Below are 26,402 nucleotides of genomic sequence, written 5' to 3'. Positions count from 1 at the left end.
TCCTCTCCTGTGAAAAGGCATCCATCATAAGAGGTTTCTTCCTAACAAACCAAAATACTTGTTTCCTATAGAAAACTTACATTTTTATGATTCACACACTTCATGAGGACCAGCTCTCTGTAAGCTCGCTTGGCGTGAGTTTGGTTCTGAAATGGTCTGCTGAGCTTCTTAATGGCCACGTTTCTGTCAAGGACAGCATCATATGCAGCACTGCAGTAATTACAAACAAAAGGGTTATAGATCTTAGAGGACATCCTTCATTTCTGATGGCAAATTCCTGGCCTCAAGCCTATTATTCCCATTTTTCACCCCGAGAATAGTAGTGGGACAAGGGAGAAAAAAGAAGACATCAAGAGGAAACATGTGCCACCACATCAGCAGAGTACAGCATGCACCACTGCTTCTGAACTCTGGTTTCATAGGAAGCTAACATTTATTTTCAAGGAGTGAAGAAAAAAAAAGAAAACATTATGTAACTCTAAATAAAAATACGATAAAAACTTGATGAGATGAGAAGTTCTTTCCTAAAGCAACAACGTGCAGTGGGTACAGTGGAGAGGCATATGCTTTTCCCATCATGATTAAGGACACCTTCACCAGGTGGCTCAGTGAACAATTCCCCACTTTTATTTAGAATGAGTTTTGTCTTTTCCTTATAATACTTTTAATGAAATCAAATTATTTAATCATTCCTACACACCATATCATCCAGTTCTACTTACACACCTAGAAAAAGAACAATTTCACAAAATGTCTTTGTCATTTCCTTTTAGTAATGAAAAAATTGTTGCATATGTTTAGTTAAAAATTTTGAGAACATGAAGAAATACAGGCTATGGTTTGCAAAGCAGACTCTTAAAAACGGGCTTCTAAAACTCTCTTTTAGCTTTTAAAATATTTTGCACAACCTTCACATATTTTGATAACCTTCACCTCCTGTGAGTTTGTACCACTTTAATTTTGGTTGCTGCAATATGACTACACAAATGCCAAATTCTGCGTTTCATAAAGCACAAGTTCTCAGCCGTGTTCTGCAACTAACAGTCCTCAGATCCTGTTCCCAAGTCTCCCTTTTCTCAAGAAATTAATTCCTGCTTACCGTAGGCATTCATTGACATTCACTTACAGCATCTTACTGACCACGTACAAAGCAGAAAGCATACATCAGAAGCTTAGTTACAAAGCCAACAAAAATTTACAAGCTCTCTAAAAAGCGTTGGCAATGTCTGTCTTGAAATGTCTCCTCCTCCACCTGCATGGTTTCCAGTTACACTACTCCTACATCAGGAACACACCAAATACATCCCTCAAAAAAAAGCAGCTGGTTACTAGAGGTGGTGAGGAATACTTTGAAGAATGCTTTAGTAAACTATTGACATTTGGGGCAGGGTGGTGGGATTTCCCCCTGAGAATGTCTGCAGACAAGGAAAAAAGCAACAACTCATGAATGTCCTTCGAGATACTCTGGAATTTTCAGGAAGTTCCATTTTAATATTTTCATAGTGCAACTATTTCACATCAAACCCCAAATTTACAAAGAAATGTAAAAATAAATAGAAAGCCAAAGGAGTTTAAAAACATGATCTTTCTATAGTTAAATGCTTTGCCTCTATCATTGATGGACACACACTTTGAATATGCTTTAGCAGACAAATGTCTCAGCTAATCCATATTACCTCATCACTCAACAGCTTTTAAAAAGAATAGTCCACATAAGACTCAGTTGAGTTATATAGGAATGTTTTAAATCACTGTCATCTCATTTTCTATTCATGTGTTTTAATTTCATTAGTTATGTCACATCATCATAGGAGTTACCAAACAGTAACACCAAAAAGTTTGTCTGGGCAACCATTTTCCCCAGTTTCTGTTCTCTGATCATTTTTCTGAATTTTCTCTGTCTGTCAAGGCAAGAGATACAAAAGCACCCATCTAAAATCAGAAAAACAAAGCTTTCTTAAGCCCTAGGTGTTATGATCCATTTCCAGTCCTCTACATATTGTAATGTCTGCTTCCTCAACTATGGAGAAAAAGAAAACAACTGAGATACTCCTTTGTACAGCACTATTTGCTTTGAGATACAAGGATCTTACTTGTAGTTTTATTCTTGCCTTCTATCAAATAAATGGAAGGTGTCCAACCACTTCAAGACATCAATAGGTGAATTCATTGCACCAAGTAGATTAATAGTACTGATGCTTTTTGCTATTCACTGGAGAGAATCTTTTGTTTCCAGACAGCCAACTATGCATTTTACTACAATGAAATTACAGATACCACACGTAGGTCCCCGCTACACAAAATCCTTTCCTCAGAACACCAAGATTAGCACTGATGATATATATCAGCCTTCTTAAGACAAACTTCCATCACTGGCAGAAGAGTGGCTGTATGAACAGGTGACTCAAGGGAACAGGGGTAAGAGAGAGTAACAAGTGTCTAAGAACTGATGTAAAAGGATCAAGCATGAAAGGCAATTTCAAGATCTCCAGTAAGAGAGCGGACTTACATGTAAACCCTGTGCTCCTTTCTCTGGAAGCTGTATTGGAACTTTGCTCAACTATGAAATTATTTTCAAATTTATATAGTTGCCTATTTTTGTAACAAAGACTATAATTCAACTCCCAGTCTTGTAATTAAATTTTAGTTCTACTTCAATATGAGCTCAGAAAAAGAATCCTCCAAGCTTACTATCAAATCTCTGGCAGCTGCACAGATGGAAAACACAGTAAATAAACTCTTCCATTGTAAATTCTGTTTATGACTAGTTTTGTAAGGTAAATGTTGGTGTTAAAACTGCCTTTTTAAAAATGGTAAATAATTTGAAAAAAAACACACAACAATTTAGCAGAGAAAAGTTTTAGCCAGATGTGAAAATAAATTCACGGCTACCAAGGCTTATATGTAATTATAGCTATTTAACAACTTCTTTGCTGACTCCAGCAAAAAAAAGAAAAAGAAAACAAAGGAAACTAAGTGCAATTCTTTTTAGTCCAACGGATTTACACAAGCAGATAACCATTTACAACTAATGCTGCGCACAAGTTCAAACTGCAAGAATCAATTATCAATGCTCTCTTATCACACACTTGAAGGACCAGGCAATCGTTTTTCCACATAAATTAGCAAGCCAAGGGAAGCATTCTAGTTTGACGTCCAAGATGCTGTTTCAATAGACACAATATAGTATGGGAAGGATCTTTAAATCAATATCTCTTTTAATCAATAATGGAACTTAACACTAACCACTTCCATTATAATCTACCACAGAACTGACTGACAAAGTCACAGAAAACATTCTTTTTAAAATAGACTCTTAGAGATCGGTAACAAAATGGCAATTTTTGATAGACTTCATCTTCAAGACTCTTTGGATGGGGTAGTTGCATCCTTTTCAAGCTCATTATGTTTTCTCCAGCCACTACTGGACTAAAGCAACCTTACTCAAGAGATGATGGACTAGAAGCCCAAAAGAGAGGAGAAAGCTCCTAGCCGCCAGCCCCCCAGGACAGGCTGTGAAACAAAGATATACCACTGAAACTGGACAATTTCAAAAACAAAGGTTCAAAATGTAAAGGAACCTGTTAGAGAACTGGAGGTATCATTCAGTGTCCACGTGCTTCCATGTATTTATTAAACCTACTGCACACAAAATCTAGTCAAAAAGGAAAAGATAGGTCTTGCTCTTCAGCTTGCCCAAGCCTGCATTTTATGCACTACCCTGAAAAAGCGTGCTTTCAAACTGTGCCTCAAAGACTTACAGCTCTGGTACCAAACTGAAGTCCTCTGAGAATGGAGAAGTTCATCATCCGTTTCGCATGATGGATTTTTCATTTAGATATTAAGTATTACAGAACAGAGAAGAGCATACTTGGCACATTTTGTCTACAGAGTATCTTGGTCTCATGTCTCATTATGTTATGGTATTACTGAAATTATTACTGCAGCATTTTAACACATATTCCCTTGCTTCACTATGGCAGACATGCTGTCTTCTACTTTGCAAAACAGAGCACTCCAAAGGCCCTGGTTAAATTCAAGTATGTTTTAGCTGACTTATGTTTTTTTCAGTTGTTAGATTAAAGCTCTCTGGTTATCTGCACATTAAACAAGAAAAGGTGATTTAAAGAGGTCTATGCACATTTATGTACAAAAATGTAGGGAAAATACTAAAAAACAGAAAAACTGCTCACTTGACCAGTCATAGCTATGCTTATTGAAACAAGACTCAGGCATAGCTAGAAGAAACTACTTGAAAATCAGCATCTCCCCTGCTAGATCTGTGGTGGTGTGTATCTGGGTAACTACCACCCTAGAGATTTTGTTCAGAGATCCGAATGCACACATGCATTTTCTGAAGAAAGCAAACACCAAGGAGTCCAAGTCCACACCTCATGCAGTCCCTTTACTTTCACCCTTAAAGGATTATAAAGTATTGCTTTCGTATTCATGAGATCCGCAGTGCAATTTGAACACCTATTATTCATTCTAAGTACTGCACTCAGCCCCATTGCTTGAAATGTCAAAGCCAGGCAGCCCTTTCTAGCAGAAAAAAAATAAGAAGTGCAGTGAATTTATATTTCTAAAGGTAAGAAGATTCAAAAACTTCACTGTGAAACCTATTTCACTGTTCAGACAGATTGAGACAGCCACTATCCACTAAATTTTCAGATTTGTAGTCTGAATTAAGATGGCTGAGCCACCATAGAGAAAACAATGCAAGTTGCATGGATACAACACTTATTTTTAGCCAACATATTTACTACTTAACTCCACTCAACATACTCCAACAGTGCTATACTGTAAGTTCTCCACTTACCCTACTGCATAAAACTATAAAACCACAACATGATTCACTGTGTGGCAAAATAAGCTATACACTTCTAGAACCACTGGGAAAAATGGGAATCAGAGGCTGGAGTGTACTACGGAAAGAAAAGCTCTGGAATAAAATTTGTCCTCATCTACTTCATGACAAATTGTCCTGTTACTATGCTGAGCCTGCACAAATGACTTTTTTTTTTTAAAGAACAACTACACATGTGAAAATACCAAATTTGTTAATGTTAACATGGTGTTCTTTCCTTAAAAGCTCTAGCAGCTCTTAAAGGTGACTATCCTCTCTATCACCATCACAAACCTTAAGCACATAAACAGAAGCTCCACACCATGCAGAGAACACAATCACATTGATTGAGCTGACAACTCAAATGCACAAGCTTATGCTCTTTTTGGTTGTACAAAAATAGTTCTGCGGCTCTCTCATCTGCCGCTTGAACTTCAATTTAGTCATCTTTCTAGTTACATGAGCTGGTGATGCCCTAAAAAAGGCATCATTTTGGAATCCACTGCTCAGTTTTGTAGGTGGATGCAGGACGAACTCCTTTCTCAGAGCCATGCTCACTCACAAGAGCTGCATCAGGACAAAGCATGAAAGGCAACATGGCGACAGCTGTCCTGTTCCTGAGAGGTGTGCCAGGTGATGTAGAATAGGTACCATTTTAGTTTTCCTGGTGATTAAAATATTAAGGAGAACACTTACATACTTCTCATTTCTACATATTCCACTGATTTATTTTATACTTAGCTCTGTAAGTGACTCAGTTGTAGCATCATTTTCTGGCAGAACTGTCAGAAGAGAAGTGGTGCTTTCTGATTCTGCATTTATCATGCCACTAATTCAGTATATATTTTGCATGCTGGCAACTGCCAGGCTAGGAAATTCAGCCTGGTCAGTGATACAAGCCAGCATTTTTTTATTCTGTTTTTAAGTCCTCTAGACCAAAATGCTTTCCTTCACACAAGTGACACTTAAGAGATAACAATCTCTTGGTTTCCAAACCATGCTGCAAGCTTGGGAATTTACTGAAGCCAGAGCAAGGTGAACATCTGAAAAATGGATCAGAGCTAGGGATGCTTATCTGTGTTCCATGACAGAAAATACAAGGGCCAAAGAATTTGCTATCTAATTTGTAATTAAACCCAATCAAGTCCAATATTCCGTCTACCCAGCATTTAGCAAAGGGGTATAAGATGAGAAATCTGGTGAGCAATTTCCAGATTTGACGTTCTGAACTCTCAGCAGGGTACGTACACTTGTGACACCTTTCAAGGTTTGTTAAGTGTCAAAGCAGCAAAGCCAGAAGAGTTCCAGTTCCCTCCTTCTACAGCCATGTACAAGACTAAGGAATTATGGACACTAAGGAAAAGTCTGAGCAGAAGCTGAGTCTCTAATACTTTCCAACTGGCAGTCACGTGATGATTCTGTTATTCTTGGATCTGCAGACTGAAACAGAAAAGAGCTACTATCTTCCATACCCACCTCACAGTTGTAATTTAAAAAACTTAGTGGCTTGTTTGATGAAGAGAAAAAAAGCTGTCAGTTTAAGGAGAAAGAAAGAGTAACATTTCTTGCTGCAACCCTCAGCTGCTTAAAAACCAAAAATTCAACCAAGCACTGAAATCATATTGTCAGCAAGCGATCATCTACAATGAGATGAGCATAGGAGGAAAAAGAAAGTTTTTATAAAAGATTAACCCTAAAAGACTACTCAAATTCTAGTTTCCCAAGGCAAACCCCGTGGCTTCTGCAAGGTTATTCCAAACAGAGGCAGATAATCACAGATGTTGAAACATTACCTGTTGGTGTTCTGGGAGGGAACAAAGCCAATGCTCACACTTGGGTCACATTTACCCTCCCTGCCCCTACTCGGTAACTAACTCAACCAGCCCAAGCTGCTCTAACTCATCCAGTATGCTCACATCCAACTGGGGCAACTCACAGTGAGGGACATCTCTGACACAAGAAAAGATAGCAATGGGTGAAAATGACGCTTTATCAGGATATAAAATATTTTACCTGCTGTACAGCAAGCCAAAATGCCTCACCACTTTAACGAGAACAAATGAATATGTCACTTAAGTTGTAGGGTGGCCCTGTTACTCCAGAACGCATCAGAAATTACAAGATTTTCCTGATTCAGTTTTAGAATAAGATGGTGTTTTTTTTTTTCCTTATTAGAAAGTCTACCCCCTTCTATAGATCATGAGGAATTAGTGACTCCAGAGCTACAAAATGCAGTTTTGATTTGTAAATGGGCAATGAATTTCAACTTAATGGAAAAATTTACTACCATCAATACAGAAAAGAACAAAAGCAAGAAAACAAACAAAGCCAAAAAAACTACACTGATGTCCTCTCGGCCACCTGCATTCACACCTGCTTCTCAGTCCTCCTCCTTTCTGCTGCCCTTCCCAACTGCTTCTTTTTTTTTTTTTTTATCACCAACTCTTTCTGGTCAGTTTTCCCAGTAGCACCATGCAAGACGTGTCTTATATTGTTCAAAAACTTCACTTAGGCTTCCTATGCAATCCCTTGTTTTGTATTTTCTTTCTGTTTTGCTTAATACCTGTTATATTCTGGTTCTTCACCTGTCCCAGTTGTTCCTGTTTGTTGAAGGAAAGCAAGTCATTAGATGACAGATAACCTTTTGCTTTCTGTTAAACACAGTGAAAATCTGTAGACCACTAATGTCAGAGAATAAAGAGCACCAATTCATGCTGACAATGAAAGCTGAATGAACTAATCTGCATTTCATTCAAGACTAGCTCTAGTTTTCTATTTCCAGTTCAATTTCTTTCTTGTTTTGGTATTTGCCCGTTTATTTAGATGCTCTGCCCTGTAGCCCCACTGCTACGATTCCATATGGTCACAGCAATTTTCCTACCGCAGAAGAAACCTCCTGTCCTGCTCTGCTGTCAGACACACAGTAATCAGTGCGGAGGATGCAATAATCTTCATTTCAGCGGTGACAGGATTTCAGGATAATGGATTAGAGGGAAAAGACTGAACTCGGTTAAGCAAGGACTGCGATGCACTGACTTGTTAATTCCAATCTCAATTTCCTGACTGAACTGGTATTTACCTGCATCTGATTTCCAGGAAAAGATAACCAGAGACTGCAGGAGAAGCAAGTGTCTTAAAACTGTTGGATGTGACAAAGTACAGGAGCAAAAGAGATGCAATATGAAGAGGAGGAGACCTGGCAGAGGCCATAGGAAAGCCCTTGGTGGGGTAAGAGCAGATAGGTGCTTTTCATCAATAAAGGGAGTTATGAAATGTTACTGCCTGATAGCCAAAAATCTAAATAAAAATGAGTTATTAACCACCACTGAAAGACCTAAGGCCACAGAAACTTCAGTGACTTCTCTATAGCCACAGAACTTACTAACAGCTGATAAACACCGATGTTCTTTTTTAATGGCACTAAGTATCACAGATGCTTAACCATATCCACTCATGACCATGAACAAACTTGCTCTCTACCTAGGAGCTATACTGAACCAGCTGAAGATCCTGGGTGTCACCACTCTCACTGGAGCCACAAAGTGCCTCTGCAGCACTGCAGCTTATCACCAGGTTTAGCAAATACTGCTCTTAGGGTTCACAAAAACAGGTTGTGCACAGACGGTTTCTAAAGCACCTGATTTCATTTTTTGTTTTTACACACATCTGCACAGCGAAAATTTGGACTGGATTTTGCCTGCTTAAGTTTTGTAGTCATGGAAACCATACAGGTTATTTAAGGCAAAAAGAGGAAAGAAAAATGGAGTCAGAGAAATAGGCAGTCTTGAGTACTTTAGAGACAGCCTCTGATCTCTATGCTCTTGGAGCGCACTGTGGCACTTTTTTATTACATGTCGTTTGTAATGCCCAGGATTTAAATTACATTTTAGATTTCTGTGTACTAGTGAAGGGGAATGAAACATGAGAAGATAAACATAAAATACATGGCGACTATCTCCCTGCCAAGAGCCTCTGCAGTTAGGCAACAAAAGGACATGACAAAAAATATTTGAGGAATATTTTTTGTTAAGTAATTACATCTAAGTCCATATCCTTTCATTCCTTTAAGCTTTCAAGGACAAAAAGAAGATACAAACAGTAACTCGTTCAAACATGACATCTCAGGTATCTCTGTCATTTAAAAACAGTTTTTCATCCTGTCTCAGGTTCTCTCACGCACTGTTACTAGATATATTTTTTTCTTCTTCTTCTTTCTTACTTAAAGAAATTAGTAGACAGAAGTAGTTTTAAGAATCAAAGCAAATATGAAATATAAGCTGTTTATTCTTAAAAACAATTAAATTAACGTAGCTGATTTTTCAGATGTGTAATGTACAGTGTAATGTACATATGGCAGCTCTCTATAATCCTTAGGCAGACCAAGCTCAGTTATTTGTTCAGTCATTAACAAGAACATCGCAAGACGTTCCCTCCTCTCACTCCTATGCAAGCAAACTGACTCTGAATATGTGCTACTGTGCCAATTCTAATAACGTTACCTTCACAGACAAATCTGCTCAATTTAGATAAATGTATTCACCCCTAATATTCCAGAGCCCAAACCCACAGAGATACTAAACCTTTGCTGTTTCCACTGGGAGTCACTCAGCACCTTACAATTCATGTGCCAGTGATTCAGATTCTCGAGACAATTTCAACATTTGCTATTTTTCTGAAGAACGAAGTCACAGATTTTGCAGAATGAAAAAACAGAATGTGCTGTTCCAGGTATAAGTCAGACGGTGATCAATGGCTAACCGAATACATGTAATTAATTTTTTGACATTTCAGGGCAATGACATGCTGAAAATCCAGAGAATACTACAATGTAAATGCAAATTGTCATTGGAGAAAAGCACTGCAATGTTATAATGAATGAGTGAAGCCTGAAACTTGCTGTCAGCTTCCTTATGGTATTTCAAAATTTAAGAAATTCCTGAAGTGGAAAAAAAAAAATAAACTGGCAACAGTTCAAACCACGTACTCTTGGGAGAAAAAAAATCTCATCGAGTGTTGCCACTGTATGAGACAAAAAGCAGAAAATGTTTTTGAATTGCTATGTTCATTTCACTAGCAGTGCAGTAATAGTTCACAGTGCAAACTGACAAGGTATTTTCTGTATTCCTCTCATACAGAACACTTGTACAAATCTTGAAAGGTTGTCTTCAAAAACCTCCTCAGGAGCAGAGTGTCAAAGCACATCAGCAAAGCATATAACAGCATGAGAAACTTAAAACAACCTGAACTAATGGATACAAATTGGAGAATCTTTAACAGAACAGGATAAATCCGCAGCAGCCATCAACAATTTGAAGTGCAAGGAGTAAGCAAGACGTGACTGCGGAAACGAAATGCAGGTAACCCAACTCAAGATGTGCTCAGCACTGACTCAGGAAAAAGCCCACAACCAACCAAATTAAAACCTCCACTCCCTTCAGGGCCAGGGAAATTGTACCTGTAACTGGATGCACTGTTCACTTCATTTTTTTTCTGAATAACGTGTTCTTTCTTTTCTTCTACCAAAATTCCTGCTCTGCGCCATGATGGGAAGACCTTTGGATTTCAGTGGAACTAGGCTGGTTTACACAAGCAGAGACACTGACATCTATCTACTTCACCTCCGGCACATAGAAACCGAAATATTGTCAGGGCATGGTCCCACCTTTAATTTATTGATTTCCAGCTATAGAACAGAAATAAGCAATAGAAATAAGGTAGCGTGTTAACTTGAAAACACTCAGATGTCCATCCTTCTTTGTCCTTTTTCACTTCACCACAGCACATGCACAACCTTCTTTCCTTGATTATTGAGAGCTGGGAGTTGAGTATGAAGTGGCAACTCCATTTTTCTTCAGGTTTTACCACTACTCCCACTGCAGTATCCCTTTGGAGCCTTCCATTCAGACCAGGATTCAACTGTGTTACACACAAATGGATATTAAGAATAACGACCATACAAAAGAGCTTATGTGTTTTTGCGAACTCAAGAATCCGATGTTCTTCACCATTTACGAGCCCATTTCACAGAGAAACTTGTCATATTAAATCAAAATCTACTTCTAAATGGCTCTGTTGATTTAATATGCTCAGTCTTCAGTGACTTCTACCAGAGGCCTACAGGATGAAGCAGGCTACCCTAAATTATATACAATAAAAAGTATTTTTAAAATATATGGAGAATTAGAGTAAGTTTTCACCTACAGGACACTTCCCTGGGATAGCTCAAGGAGAACAGCAATGAAAACAAACTTCATATTGGACATGGCACAGTGGACAGGACATGCACTAACCCCATCAACCACCACTCTAACTCCATCCCCTGAGTCTGGGCACTATGGTGACTGTTTCAGGGAGAGAATCCACAGGTGAATAACCAACCAGGAGCACCATCAGCACAACATTGTCAAGTGCAAGAACTTTGTACTCCCTAATATTCAACCACCAAATAACAAATCAGCAAAGGAGAACAAGCCTTAGACAATACGGCAAGCTATTGCTTGACTTGCTGTTAAAGCAAACTCAAAAAGACTATCTCCTTCATTCTCATGCTCAAAGAGATCATAAAATCACTCTACTAATTCCAAAAAACACTGCAAAATTGCCCAGTTTATTGCTTCAAGGATATTAATCTCCTAAAGATCTGCAGATGAGGAACCTTTTTAGGGGGTTATAATGCTTCCAACTAAAGAGTTCCCAGATCTCTTCAAAACCATCCTCAAACCATCAGCCTGCTCCCATATTCCTCTCCCGGAAACATTTATCCAACAAAGCCAAATTTCTTGCATAGCACAGAAAGCATAAAGCGCAGCCCAGCTAATGCTCCTCTGATCAGCTGACACAGCACTAGACCATATCCCAACATCCCACAGCATGAAACCCTGTCTTGAGTCTTCAGAGAGAAAGAAAAACCTTCAGTATTTCAGCTGAAAGACATCACCAAGCTCATCTCGCCCAGACAACTCAGTCTTCAATAGCTAACACAGTCTTGCAATAACAGACACAGCTATAGGCACCAACGCAGTCCTAAACAGGCCCAGTTTCTTTGTAAACTACTATTACGATCTTAATTACTTGCATCCCTAAGTATATAGGTTACACCTTTGCTGTCTACCTTGTAAAACAAGACTTTCTCCCTACTTCCACCATACCCCATACCCCCCTTCAAATCGCTTTTTAGAACATTCCTATACAATGTATTTTTTCTAGACATCGCAGACAGCATGATATTATCACAGACGGTACCAAAACTGTTAACTGCAAGCTATAGCAAAAAACCTCAAGATCAACTGCCTTGCTTGCAGGCAGAAAACACGTGAAACATAAAAACTACCCACTCCAACATCAGCATATTTCTGGTGATTTTATGGAACACGAGAACTCCTCTCCATCCACCCTCCTCTAAACTGTTCATATCATATCCACAGGCAAGGAGTGACCTGGCTCTTGCTCTCCCTTATAAAATTAGACAGTTGTCACCTCTTCTCCCTTCTAACATTGCAGAGGGGTATCAAGTCCCCGTTCTCCATGTGGTTTAGCTGCTACATATCTAATTAAACCCAGAAAAGTGCACTCAACTTATTTTTACCTTTGAAGTTTTTTGTTTCTATTGCAGACCTAAAGATCAACTCATGGTCAAAAGCCTGTGTACTTTTCCTAACTGTAACACTTGGCCCAAAAAACTGTAAATTTTGTTTCACATTTTGTTTTCACTTGAACTTTTTGTTGTTGTTGTTTTCTCGCTTGATTTTCTGTCCTAGGACATTCCTAACTTTTCCCCATCAACTCTTTCTATGAAAGACAAATTCCCATTATATTAATTTTATTTTGCTTAACTTCTATTTTTTGTTGTTACTGTTGCTCACATTTGATCATTACAGCGATTCAGTTGCAGACAGACTCAACAAGGTCTGATTTTATTCTAAAACAGACTATAGTCAGTAGGAAGAGAAAATATATGATACTTATTTAAGTGGACAACTGGTACAGACTGAACATTGTTAGTACTTAATACAATCATATTTCTTTTAGAACCAATTTTAAACTAACCTTTAGCCCTCTTCTGCTTAAGATATGAAATAAAGTACTTGATACTTTAGATCAATCTTTGGACTCTTGTGTTCTTAAGTATACTAAAGGTTGGATGTGACAGACGGAGGACTAAGGATGTGTTGCTAATTGTCACACTGCCAATTATAGTGCCCATGTCAATGATCCATGGAAGTCTGCTTCCCTAAGTTACAAGAACCCATTGCTTTCCCATTGTCTTTAACTACAAGGTAACACACACTACATCAAAGTCAGAAAACAGCAGTGATAAAAACAACAGATAGAATTAGGCTTCACCTTGGATCAATTTATAGAGATATAAATGTCCCACTATTAAGCAGGCAACAAATGCCCTCACAGAGACATTTAAACACATGCCACTTCAATTGAAATAAAAGAGCCATTTCTAAAAATACAGCCAAAAGCCAAAGAAAATGTTGTAACCTTTGACCATCATTTCAAATTCCATAAACCTTTTGTATTATTGAGAAGAGCTAAAAAATTCGTCTTTTGTTTCTGTTTTTCACATCATTGCAACACCTCTTTCAAAAACAAAAGAAACATTTGGCAGTTACCTCGATACGAAAGGCTTCCGTTCCCAATGCTTTAGAATGCTAGCGGATGTGACCACTTTCTATATAGCTCTCAGTGACTTTTACTGTACAAAGACTAAAATTACAGGGTTTACTCAGGATATAATTTGCACTGCCTCTGGAAATAGTGCCACAGTTGTCAGTTATATTAAGATCTTTCTCCTGCTTTCTTGCCAGTTACATTTTGCTATGTGGAGAAAAACCCCATGCTAACACTTGCACCAGCAGCAGAATTTATTAGGCTCCTTTTGCCTCAGGATGTCTATTGCCTGACTCTTATTTGTGCAATTTTAGACAATGTCTGTGATTAGCAAAATGTGAAGAAATGCAAGAGGCAAATCCTATTTAAAAGCATAAGAGAAACTGCTGATACTTACCAAACTATTCCCTGAGCCCCAGAGCCAATAGGTTTCAAGTTCTGGTAGCGTTTGAGAACTGTGAAGGTCGAGTCACCTACTTCCACACTGTAGAACTGGTTGTCAACTTTGCTTTTGCTCATGTTGTAATGTTTGGCAATATATGACACATCCACTTGTTTCCCAAATCCCTGTTGTAAAGAAAAAAGGAAAGGGAGAGGGAGGGAAAGACACAGAAATGAAAGCTGGTGAAACATCAGAATATTGATGAAACACAGTCAGCCTAGTTTTCAAATATAAATTCTTGTCATTTTAGGCTCATTGTCAGAGATCTGCATGAATCCTCAAATGCTTTCAAAGATGATGCCAAAGCCTCTTTCTCCCAGGAAGATACCATAAAAAGCCACTGATTGAAGGCAGCTGGTGAATTCTCCAGCTGATGGTGGAAAAAGTTACTCTCAGCTACTGGTCTGCACTTGCCATTACTATTGCTTTGTGACTGCTGGCTTGTGTGTTTGTGCTGATTCTGCCCTTATTTGTATTGTAATAAATACATTATCTTAGAACGAGTGGACTTGTATCAGTATGGAAGTGAACAATAGACACAGAAATCAGACTCTTCATTATCTGTCAGATAGAGTTAAATACTATTAACTCTAAGTTATTGTCAAATAAGCTTGTTGAGATGAGTAGTAAAACTTTCCCTTAGTGTACGATAAAGGCCTTGAGAGCCTTTCAATAGGAGCTGCAAAAGCAAACAGATCAGCTGATGAGAGAACTGTCATCTGACCTGGTTCCTGGACAGTATTCAGTAGCTCAGGGGATCCTCAAGTTCTGCATTTCTAGGAATAGGAGAGTTGTTCTTGTGATCTTACAAATGCATTAGTTCCCAGAGAAGACTAATTTTCATCAAACAAACACAAGTTACTGCAAACTTTTTGTGCTTGCATAGCAGCTACCACTGCAGAGCTGTAACCTTCCCTGTACTTGTGGAATTATTATGCAAAGAGTTCCATTATAACCTTTTTACCACTGCCAGTAAGCTCCGTTCACTGAAGATTATGGAGTAAAGTATGTAATAACTTTTAGTTACATTAAATGATGTAATGATGAGATAAAATTCAGAATTTAGCAGTTTAGTTTAGGATTCTATACTATATGATGCTGAGCAGAGGATGCAGAAGTTCAACCTGTTACAGACTTGCCCTGAAGTAGCTGATGATTCACTCCCCCAAGTCAATGTTTTCCTGATGTACAATGTTTTCTCTGAGGAGGAGCCGAGCCCAAATGTACACATCTTTTGCTGCATATGTCTCTCTGCCTGTGCATTCATTTCAGTGCTCACAAATGCAGCTTCTCCATTTTCTCTCGCTCTATTACAAATTGCTTTTCCAAAAGAGCTGAATAATCAACCATGCTGCATGACTAAACAATACCAAGTTGAATTTTGATGCCAAAGAAAAATGAAAAGTCCCTTTGGGTAATATTATTTTTTCATTGTAAAATGACATAATTCCACTGTTCCATGAAGCTGGTCATTAAAAACAGAAAATTCATCCTGCCAAGAACTCGGGCTCTCAGGTTCACCTTACAACTACTAATGCCTTTTTTCTGTCACTTATCTCACTTGAGCACTTGTTGTCACTGGACAGCATTGGTTAAACCTAACCATCTCATTTAGAGACTTGAAAACATTCTAACAAATGTAGTTGTTCATTCAAACAGAAAATCTCATTTCAGAAGAGCAATTAGAAACATTATATTTACTCATGAAGCAGACACAGGGCAAAGGATTCGCTATGCCAGCCCCCAAACGCAGAAAGAGGAGGCACATGGACACCGAATCAGTGCTAAGTTCAGGGTTAAAGAGTGGAATAAGTCTGAAAGAGGTATGAAACATTCTCATCTGATGAACAAAAATATGCATCTCATTTACACTTGTGTAACCTTAGTCTTAAAACTCCTTCCACTATGTGAAGACAGATGCATAAATCTGGCCAGCTCAGCTACTCACTGACCTGGCATTGAGAGGCTTAATTTTAATAATATGCAGGAATTAATTCCCGCTCTCCCTGACCAGACCAACATATTTGCAGAGTGTTTTGTTCTGATACCATTATCAGGGCGATGCAGACAATACTCAGCATTAGCACCCATCACTCCGAAACCAATGTTATGTAAATATCAGCATAATGATGGCAATTCCTTTGTGAGCATGAACCACAGCCAGCTCCTCTGGAGGTACAGACAGCATGGCTTTCTCAAAGCAGGCAGAGAACCAGACTTCGGCCTGGGAGAGCCAGGCCAGCCAACAGCACAGAGGCTGTGCTGGTGGAGAGGATGTGGAAGGCCGCAGCCAGTGAGAACACAAAGGAAGTAGTTTTGGTTGTTTTTCAAAAAAGTAACTTTTTCTAAAAAAACAGTGGGTGGTAAGGAGCTTTGGTAGATGAGACCAACACCGAGAATTACTTAGAAAATTCAAGGCAGGATGATTTAGTTCTAAGTTCACTCCAAGCAAAATGCCTCCTGCTAGCATGGCAGGCTTCAGCTTCAGGGCCAGGCCAATCAGTCTTCAGGTCGGCTACCGATTTGCTTCCTGCCTTTAAAACCTCACTGGTAACAAAATGTAGCAAAAATACTCTATTTTGCTGATGTATATTAAAGAGAAAATAAACAAAATTAAAACACAGTAAGCCTACTGCCTAAGCCCGAAGTACTGCTTACGTCTATAAGAACGTTGGGACAATGATATAATTATCCTTGTCACAATCATAATTTAAATCAAATCCCTAAACCAATGAATTAACAACGTTAGTGGATTAATCACATTTGAGCACATCTCCAAACCGAGACAACATGTAATCAAATCACAAACCATCTACAAGTCAATACAAAAGTCACTTCCTAAACACCGACAAGGAAATGACAGTTTTGTTTTACTCAAAGTGCAGCTAAAACGGCTTTACCCTAAAGCAAGGAAATTCATGCTCATAGCAGAGCACGTCAGTGTCAGTTTTCATTTCAAATCCTGATTAAAAAGGTCTTCTCCAAGTCTTCAAATCCACGTTGCTGATCTCAAAGCAACATGTACACCACACTCGGGGGTCTTTCTGTTCCAGTCTCAGTGCCCACTGCGGCCCTTCCACACGTGGGAATAAAAATGTTGTTTTTGCACAGTTACATTGTTTAGAGGGAGGGAATGTGGTATTGAGATATGCTTGCAGTGATAAGAAAGCTTAACAGATGACGTTGTAAAAGGCAGACAGCCAGAATCCTTAGAGCAATTAGGCAGAAATCACTGTGTAAGAAACATTATCACCTCAAAGAGTATAAAAGTTAAAAGAAATTTGACTTATAACAGGCAGGCAACTGAAAGCCATGCATTGTCCTGTGAAGCACCGGATAGGTTGTGAACCTGGATTATCCAGTCAATGGGGAAACAGGGGAGGGTCCCGGTCGTCGAGAAAAAAAGTATATAAACTGTGCTATGGAACTAGTAGGCACGCTCCTGCTTGTGAGACACCCGCAATTGCAATCGCGAATAAAAATGCTACTTCACTGAGATCCTCACCTGAGCCTATGTTATTGGCTACAGAGTATTTCTCCCACACAAATCTCAGTGCTGGCACAGCAGTTGATAGGCTCCTTTCCTTACAGCCTCCCCCTGCCCTCTTTCACTACACACCGTAAACTACACCTAAATCAGGTTTTCCTCTGTAATGCTTACAAACTCTGTACAGGTGGCTTAAGTTAAAACTTTGATGATCTGACAGCAGAACACGAATTTTTAGCATATGCTCTTCTGTACACAAACTTAAAACACAACCTGCTTTTGTAGTTGGCTGATACTGTTACCTTAAGAAACCAGAAATTAGCACTTTATTAAGAATTACCTGGGGAAAAGAAAGGTGCTTATACACTTGCCAATTGGGTTTACTTCAGTAATCACATTGCTGATGGACAGGTCTTGCAAAGGTCTTCTAGAAATTTCATCGCAGCTCATAAATGTTCAGGTGAACTTGAGCAAGTTACAGTATTGGGACTCCAACATAGCAGTAAACATTGCAGGTGTGATTAAATTATCAAATGCAGAAGTCTCCATCCTTTTCACTTGGAACAAATCCTAACAAGTTTCACAGACCTCTATGCAACATGAAGAATTATTCCTGACAGACAGACAAATGATGCATTTGAGCGTCATTACTCCGTGGCTGCCACAGACATTTGGACAAGGGAATTACAGTCTGAACACTAACCAGAATTTAACTTTTTCCCACATACAGGAACGCACACAACATTTTCTTTGACCAGTAACAAAGCTTGTAACACATTCCTAATGCCATCCTCCTTCCTCTGCATTGGGAAACTTGAGAGTAAGAGAGAGAAACAAGTTTTTCAGACCCGACATGATAGCCATCTGAGCTGGGTCAGTTAAATGGATAGCCGTATCTGCAGTTACTTGCCTCATATCGCAGCCACTCAGGAGGGCAGGAAACCAACTGTCAAGACTCAAGGGTTTGAGGTGAAGGAAAATGACACTTTAACCATAATTAAATGCCTAGAGAACACGTATCTTGTTTTCAGAGAACAATTATATAAAAATTCAGTCCAACTCAACTTACTGCCTGAAGCACAGCTACAAGCTGCATATTTTTGCTTTTTTTGTTTTGTTTTACAGCATGGAGAAGGGTAGGAAGCACAACAGAATAATGCCATTACTTTCTCTGTTCTGAGGGGAATTATTTCCTGATACTATCCCTGTTTATTTATCGATTTCTACCCCATGAAAGTAGTATATAGGCTATTTTTCATTGATGGATATTTGTTTCTGAACACCATTCCTCCCATTATTAATACGCTGAAAATACTGTGACTTCTTACAGCTCTAAGTCTCACATACATGTTAGCTTTTACAAATATAAGCAATTTATCTTAAACTGCCACATTAGCATGGTTCTCCTTGCACTTCGCAGACAATCAGAGCTGTATGAAGGTATGGTAATAAAAATCAGCTTAGAGGAAACTTTCCCTCAATATTAGTATCCATCCCTGCACGTGCACAATGCCTACAGGAGCAGATAGGCATTTGAGGGTGCTATGATTCAAGGTTGTTGAAAACAACTACATGACTCTGCTTGGAGTTTGGGCAGGAAGAAACCAAATGAGGTTTAACAAGAGCAAGTATAGAGTCCTGCACTTGAGAAGGAACAACTGCATGTATCAGCACAGGCAGGGGGATGACCTGCTGGAGAGGAGGACCTGGGGGTCCTGGTGAATGACAGGTTGACCATGAGCCAGCGGTGTGCCCTGGTGGCCAAGAAGGCCAATGGGATCCTGGCATGCATTAAAAGGAGTGTGACCAGCAGGTCAAGGGAGGTGATCCTCCCCCTCTACTCTGCCCTGGTCAGGCCTCACTTGGAGTACTGTGTCCAGTTCTGGGCTCCCCAGTACAAAAAAAGACAGGGACCCGGTGATCTCTTGAGGTCCCTTCCAACCCCTACAATTCTGTGATTCTATGTGTGAATACAGGCAAGGAAAGAGCTAGGTGGAAGACTGAACAGCCTCTCCTCTTGTGCAAGTGGCACAGGGCCCAAAGATGAGCAGGATGTGAAAGAGAGGACGTTCTGGTCTCGTGGTGGCAATGGCTCCCCGGGGCCTCCATCAACCTGACCCCATCCCAGACAAAGAAAGCAGGAGGACAGCTTGTTTTGGGCAGTAGATGCCCTGGATTCCTCAGGGTCCAAAAGAACAATATCTTAGAGCTACAATTTGATCTTAAAAGTCACATGCTGGGATTTTACAAGTGGAAGTTCTGAAACATGGCAAAGTCCTGAGTGTTCCTGCCAGCTCTGAAATTAAACATTCAGGCAAGCCCTGCTCACCTGTGTACACCTGCAAAGCCAACAGACCTATTTAACTGCTGTCCTCCCACTTGACGGCTGTAATGCTCTCAGAAGATTCAAATGCCAGAATTGTGGGATTAACAGACATTTGCTGAACCTTTGCTTTGTATTTAATGGTCATAGGTTTTGCTAGATACAACTGGAGCGCCACAGAAGCTCACATTTTAGAAATATCAAGTTCCTTTGCATAAAAAGTCCTACAAGATTATTTTTCATTGTGAATTCTGTATATGCCATGTTTATGGCAGAACTATTATGTCCTCTTCTCACCATTAAGCCAGGCTTCTCATTTATTCTAGCTTTCCCTGTACTCTAACACCAGAGATAGAGATGAAATCTCCTACAAAGAATATCAAATATTTTTTTCATCTTCTGTGCACCTACATTTAATATTACAGGTTTTTCTCTTATCAGCCACATCACACCACAGTTCCCCATTCTCTCATCTCATTCCCAAACTATCCCTTATTTTAGTGGTTCCTATGTGGTCACAGGTTAATTCTCTGCCTTCTTTTAGACCTCCCTCCAGCAGTCTTCTGCTGGATCCAACACAATCTGCACTCTTGAACTCAGCCTTTCAAGGAGCCAAGTGACTCTTTCCACAAACAGCTCAACTCCGATAGACCAGTCCTTGATCGTTTCACTTTTAAAATAAGACTTATTAAAAGGAGTATAATATATGCATGTATTTTCTCCTTAAACCATTCTTGTTTAACATCTTCTGAGAAATCAAACATCCAGCAGCTTCAGACCTGGCTCTTCTTTCGTTCTGATTTTCAAGAATGAAAAGGGCTGCTTTCTCCTTCCTTTTCATTTCTATCTACTCAAAAAAAAAAAAAAAAAAAAGCAAAACTCCATTTAGATATTCTTCACTTGTCTTCCTCATGCTCACTGAGATTTAACTGCTTTCAATTGCTTCTTTTTTACAGGCACAATATTTCTCAGTCATTTTAAACTGGGGTATCACAAGTTACTCAGAAATCACCACACCTCACCTACAAGAGCAATGAGGAGAGGTAATTTGTACTCGTCAGCTTGTTCTGAGGCCCTCAATTTGAAAAAGAAGCAGTAACATGGGAAGAAGCAAGATACAATTAAGATTAGGAGAGAGCAATGGCCACTGCAAGTTGGCCAAAACAACGCATTGGCAACGCTAAGAAATGCAAAGAACAGCCAAACTTAACACCAGCAGCAAAGGAAGCCTTGATGCAAAGTCTGTGAAGAGCACAGGAGAACTAAGGCGGGATTAAGTTTCTCACTAACCTGGGGTCACACTGAACTACTGGGTATCATTTAAGAAGCTTTCTTCTACTATGCATGCAGGACGGCACGAAAGGAGACGTGAAATGCTATGACCCCATGTGCATCATGGCATCCTTAGAAAATGAAGGGTAAAGAAGCAGCACAGATTTAACTATTCCAAAAATTCAATATCTCAATACAATTATATAATAACAGTATTCACTGTGAAGACAGCTAATGAAAATATTCTCCCTTTTAAAATAAAAGGCTACAGAAAGCTGAATAATTTAATTGCATTTCTTGGTAGAAATAGACAGCTCTTGATATTAAACAGTATTGTTTTAGTCCTAGAAATCTAAAATACAGGTCAGTGCTTGCAGGATGGTTTATGAATGCCAATTTACCTCCCGTTGAGTAGAAGGCATAATTATAGGGCATTCTGGATCAAGACAGTTTATTTAATGGTTAAAGTAGTAACTCCGTTGCATCTGATTAAGGCATTAGTTTTAATTAAAGTGCCTTATCAAAGTTAGGACTAAATCTAAACAAACCAGATGAATGAATCAATTAAGAGCAATGCAATCAATAAGAACCAGTCTTTTTTCTTGCTAAAATGAAAAGTTTGCTAAAATGATCTGATTTTTAAGTGGTTGTCCACACTAGTATTGCACTGAGGAAGTCTTTATACATTTTGTTCAAGACAGTTGAGTATCACAGGGGAAATAAATCACAATTTTAGAACACAGGGAAGAAAATGTCTAAAGAGGAATACAAGTATTTTAGATCTTTTTGTTTGGGGCTTTCTTAAGCACAAACTGAGTGTAAGTTTGCAAAAATACTCTCAATATGCAAACTAAAAATTCATTCTGAGGGTTTCTTTTGGTAGCATCAGTACAGCACCATGACGCAGAAACACATTGTATCTGGGCATCAAGTTGTTTAAACTGTCCAATGAAGACTAATGATGACACCACGCTGAGGAATTAGCATGTGACTTTGCATTGCTGATTCACATTAAACCTTTCCTTAGTGTGCATAGCCAGATCCCAGTTATCTCAGAATCCCACTGACTGTTTGCTTTTGATCAAAAAAAATATTTTTGCAGCATTATGGAAATACTGTCACATAGAAAATTTAGTAATGAAGACGTGTTTTTCAAGACAAGAAAATTTAGGACTACTGCTTCAAGTAAAAAATTATAAATTGTATTATAATGGTTAAAAATGACCAAACCTTAAAAAAGGCCACCCACAGAAGGACATCCTTTTAGGCATTTAGTTAATATTCAGCAATTTCATGTCCTGTTCTACTCAAAACACAATGGCCTGCATTACACTGTACTTCAGTAAGGATGTCTAGGGTCCTACAGATGTGACGTGTTGGGAATATCAACCTTACTAAGGTCTCATGAAATTCTGTAAGCTGAAGTTCCGTTTGTTCTGCCTTTCTATTATTTTAGGAAAGCAGATATGCTTTTTGTCAGCCAACAAAAAGATAACTCTTTCAGCAAAACATCTAACTACCAATTTATAGTTGTGCCATATTTAATTTTTTTATTGCTAACAGGCAGAAAACACATTTTTACCGTACTGATGCTGTTGTCTGTTTCTCAGAAAGGGCTCCTCCTTTTCCACGAGTTGGAAATCCTTAATATTCTCATCATGCTGAGCTAGCATCTCAACATACAAAACTAGCAGACAATGCCATAAGATCCATTTTACGAGGAGCAGCCTAAAACCAGGTGTATGTCTCTTTCCATAATAGAACAAAAAACTATGCTGTTTAGACCATGAGAGAGAAGTCACCGCAAAACAGTTATTACAAGGAATATATGTCCTCACCGGTAACAATCACTGGAGTACTTTTCAGTATTTCACCTCTAAAGAATGCAAACTTCATTTTTCGGGTCTCTTATCTAGATACTACTGGCATCCTTGTCATCTATAAACACCTCAAGAGGTGAGTGGCACTATCTACCTCTTGCTGCTGCTGAGCGCTCTGTCACATCATCTTTTGCTAACAGCAGTCCCTGATGTCTAAGACTTACTGATTCAGTAGGCAGAATTTTTCCAGACCTAATATTACCAGGTTGAACATATATTCCATGTCCTGCCCTATGCAATACCAATGAACACCACCTATGACAGCTAAGGTCTTAATGCAACAAAACATTTAATTCATAGGGAGCGTTCTCGCATTTAAAGTTAAGTATGTGCTTAACTGTTATTTGGATCATGGCCTATCTTTCTGGAGAGAATAAATTAACATGAAGCCTAAACTAGCTTTTATCCTGAGGGGGATAAATTGGGAGATCTGAAGACCTTGAAAAGCTATTTGTGCAATAAGTGCTTGAGGGATAAAATCTTGTTTGCTGCAATGCCAGAATAGTATCTCTTGCATTTATTGGATGACTCCTCTTTGGGTACCTGCTTGCAGGCATTAAACATGAATGAGCTTCATCTAGTGATAAAAATTCATCCAAAATGCCATCGATTTCATCACATACTCTTAAACAAAAACACTGTACATACATTGCTTTCTGTATGTGGCTGTAAACACTTTCTAGTAAGCTAGAGTAACAGCAAAGGAATAATTATAGCAGCATGGTTTCATTACAGTTTAAATCAAGAACTAAGAGTGCAGTGACAAAGCATTTGCTGTACATTGTCAAACACTGACTGATGGCCAGGCTAAAGGGGCACTGAGTGTAAGAGGAGAAGACGGAAAGTACCTTTCCTCTGTGCATATAAAATAGAAATGTTTCTGTTCGGCTCTTCTTTGGTGTAACTAAAAGGGAGAGGAAAGTTCGCTGTGCAAAAAAACTCTATTCTGCACACTGAAAATAACCTTTTCTTATCTAGTTTCTTTCTCATAAAACATGAGGAAAAACCTTTTTTGCACTTTCTGCAGAACTTTTTTTTTCTAAGCAAATTGTCCAAAAATTTCAGAAATGTCATGTTTGAAAAAAATCCTGTCTTCTTTCAAAATTACTTATCCCTGATCTGTGAGATTTGTACAGTTTTTGTTGAGGAAGGTATTTCAGGCTATTTATTGCAATTACCTACAGAACAAATTATCAAAACTGAGCAGAAAACAATGGAAAAATTAAGCTAGAAATTAACATTGGAAAACATTAAGTGAGAAAAACTTATGCACATAAAGAACAGGAGAAAGGATGGAGAAGACTGTTAAACAGATTATCAAACCCAAAATCCAAGCTCCATTCTAGAGCTGATGACTTAGGAAGGACACAGTCAACTTTCTCAGCAAAACAAGTATTTTGTACAGCTGTGTTAAAAAACTAAAAACTAAACTCTCAACACCTGTCACTGCTCTGCTTTACATGCTTAGATACAACTTATACCCCTTTCTTTGTGAGAATTGTACTTTCATTTTCTTGGGCCCCAGAATGTAACCAATATAAAGGGGAAAACCAGTGTTTACCAAATTCCATTTCTAGGAATGCAGCACTGGACTCACCCCTCAAAAAATGAAGAATATCCCTTAATGTCCCTCCACACAGTCCGATTACCGGTGTCCCATCTCACAAAAAAAAAATAATTATGAAGAAAAAGAATTCAAACACCAAACACTTTATAAGAAGCAAACTAAAAAGTCATCTTTCATTCCTAATGGAAACACATGTTTACAGTTTTGACACCAATGTATGTTAACTAACTAAATCTAACCAAAAGAACCCCAAACTGGACAAGGCAATGTGCTTTTTTCTCCACCTCCCAAAGTTAGTTTGAGCTGTGCAGAGTTCAAGGCACTGTGACCAAACCATTTCAAGGCTAATTTAAAGTACAGAATTGGCTACAGCACAGTCTCATGACTCTGAAACCTGCACAGCACATTTTGCTCAACTGGAGACGAAACAAACCCCACAGAAATTCAGTTGCCCTCCCTACACTCCCAGTAAACATAGAGTAATAGACAAAAATGTTATTCTTAGATTACAATGTAAAGGCTCTGTCTCACAAAAAGAGAAGCTAAGATGAAATACTTTGAACTCACATTCTGTGAATTAATTCTGTGAAAGCATCTACATGGGTATTGTTATTTTACGTAAAGGATTTTGTTTGATTCATCATTAAATTTATGGGTAGTACAGCCAAGATTATTTTCTGTTTGCAAATTGCTATTGTTTTTCCTTAAAAATCAAATAATTAAAAAAACCAACTCACATTAACAAATATTTGGTCAAGGCAAAAAACAAAAATCATTAAGAGCAAACTATGGCAATCAAATTAAATAGAAATGTAATTTCTGTGATGCATTCTTCTAGCTTTTGTATTTACTCTAATTCTTACAGCCAGTTACTTGCAATATGCTCCCAAAATTCATTTTTATTTATTTTTTTTAAATATGAGTGTATAACTGCAAAAATAAAGTACAAGTATATACTGTACCTTGTTTTACCTGTAAGGAACACACACCTGACAAAAGGCAATTTTCACATCCAGGGTAGGTTCACCACAATAGTATAAGAAATGGCGGCTCATAAATACCTGCAATTACAAAAAAATAAAGAAAACTTGGATGCCTGCTGACGTGCAAGTACAGTACAGCTCTGTATACATTTGGGCTATGAAACCAACCTGAATTACTACCCAGCTCTTGAATAACAGAAATTTGTTACAACATTGAACTGGGAATGGGCTTTAAAGTCATTCTGATACTTGTCAAGGTTACAGCCTCATATAGGACTTGATTGCATCAACAAATTTTTAACAGTAACTGAAGCCTTTACCTCAAAGTTTATCTTGTCACTTGTATATTCTTATGTTCTCAACAAAATCAGGTCAACAGAGTTCTATATAATGTGGGAATGGGAGACAGTTATTACTAAGGGGAGGTAAAAAAAAAAACAAGTTCTAAGATAGCAGTTAAGTAGAATTAGAGAAAACAGAGTGCCTAATTATACACCATATAAGTTCAAGGCCCTACCACTTTAGGAATGCTATGTGTAGTTCTGGTCCTCATCTTAGCATCTTGCAACTAGACAAGATAGAGGAAAGGGCAGGAACAAAGCTCCAAAGCCCACAGATTGCTCCTATGAAATAACTGCATAAATAGATTTATTTTTTTTCTTGGCTTACAAAGAACTGAGTGGGAATGTGCCAGGGATCCACAAAATGAGTGGCACAGTGACAGTGAAAAGGAAAACACTTTTTCCCCTCAATTTGATGTCATGTACTTCTACTTAAGTTACCAAACACCAAGCTCAGAATAAGCAAAAGGAGATAATTCTTCATATGCCTTTTTCTCAGACTGCAAAAGGTCCTGCCTCGAGTTGCTGTGGATGGCTGAAGTCAACTCAAGTTCTAATGTGATTAGACAAATTCACTTAAGCAGAAATCTGCTGAAAGCTATTAACCTAGAAAGTATCAGCCTCAACACAATGCTGAGTCAG

At 38.5% G+C, this 26,402-nt stretch overlaps 1 protein-coding gene across 19 annotated transcripts in view; it reads right to left on the bottom strand.

The window, feature by feature from the left end:
* The window catches only part of MAPK10 (mitogen-activated protein kinase 10), a 155,178-nt gene that overhangs the window by 44,316 nt on the left and 84,460 nt on the right, over positions 1-26,402 (bottom strand). For 13 of the 19 annotated variants that reach the window (XM_083833886.1, XM_083833888.1, XM_083833890.1 and 10 more), the window contains 3 exons: positions 25,426-25,497; positions 13,863-14,032; positions 81-210 (listed from right to left, as the gene is read on the bottom strand). In XM_083833886.1, the coding sequence (XP_083690012.1) occupies positions 81-210; positions 13,863-14,032; positions 25,426-25,491 (366 nt within the window). In that variant the 5' untranslated portion in view covers positions 25,492-25,497. Of the gene's footprint in view, positions 1-80; positions 211-13,862; positions 14,033-25,398; positions 25,498-26,402 lie in introns of those variants that run through there. The other 6 variants (XM_083833882.1, XM_083833877.1, XM_083833876.1 and 3 more) reach the window with 3 other exon arrangements.

This window comes from Anser anser (genome assembly GCF_964211835.1).
Source record: "Anser anser genome assembly, chromosome: 4".
In the NCBI taxonomy this organism is placed as follows: domain Eukaryota; kingdom Metazoa; phylum Chordata; class Aves; order Anseriformes; family Anatidae; genus Anser; species Anser anser.
This window is presented reverse-complemented; position numbering and strand designations above follow the sequence as displayed.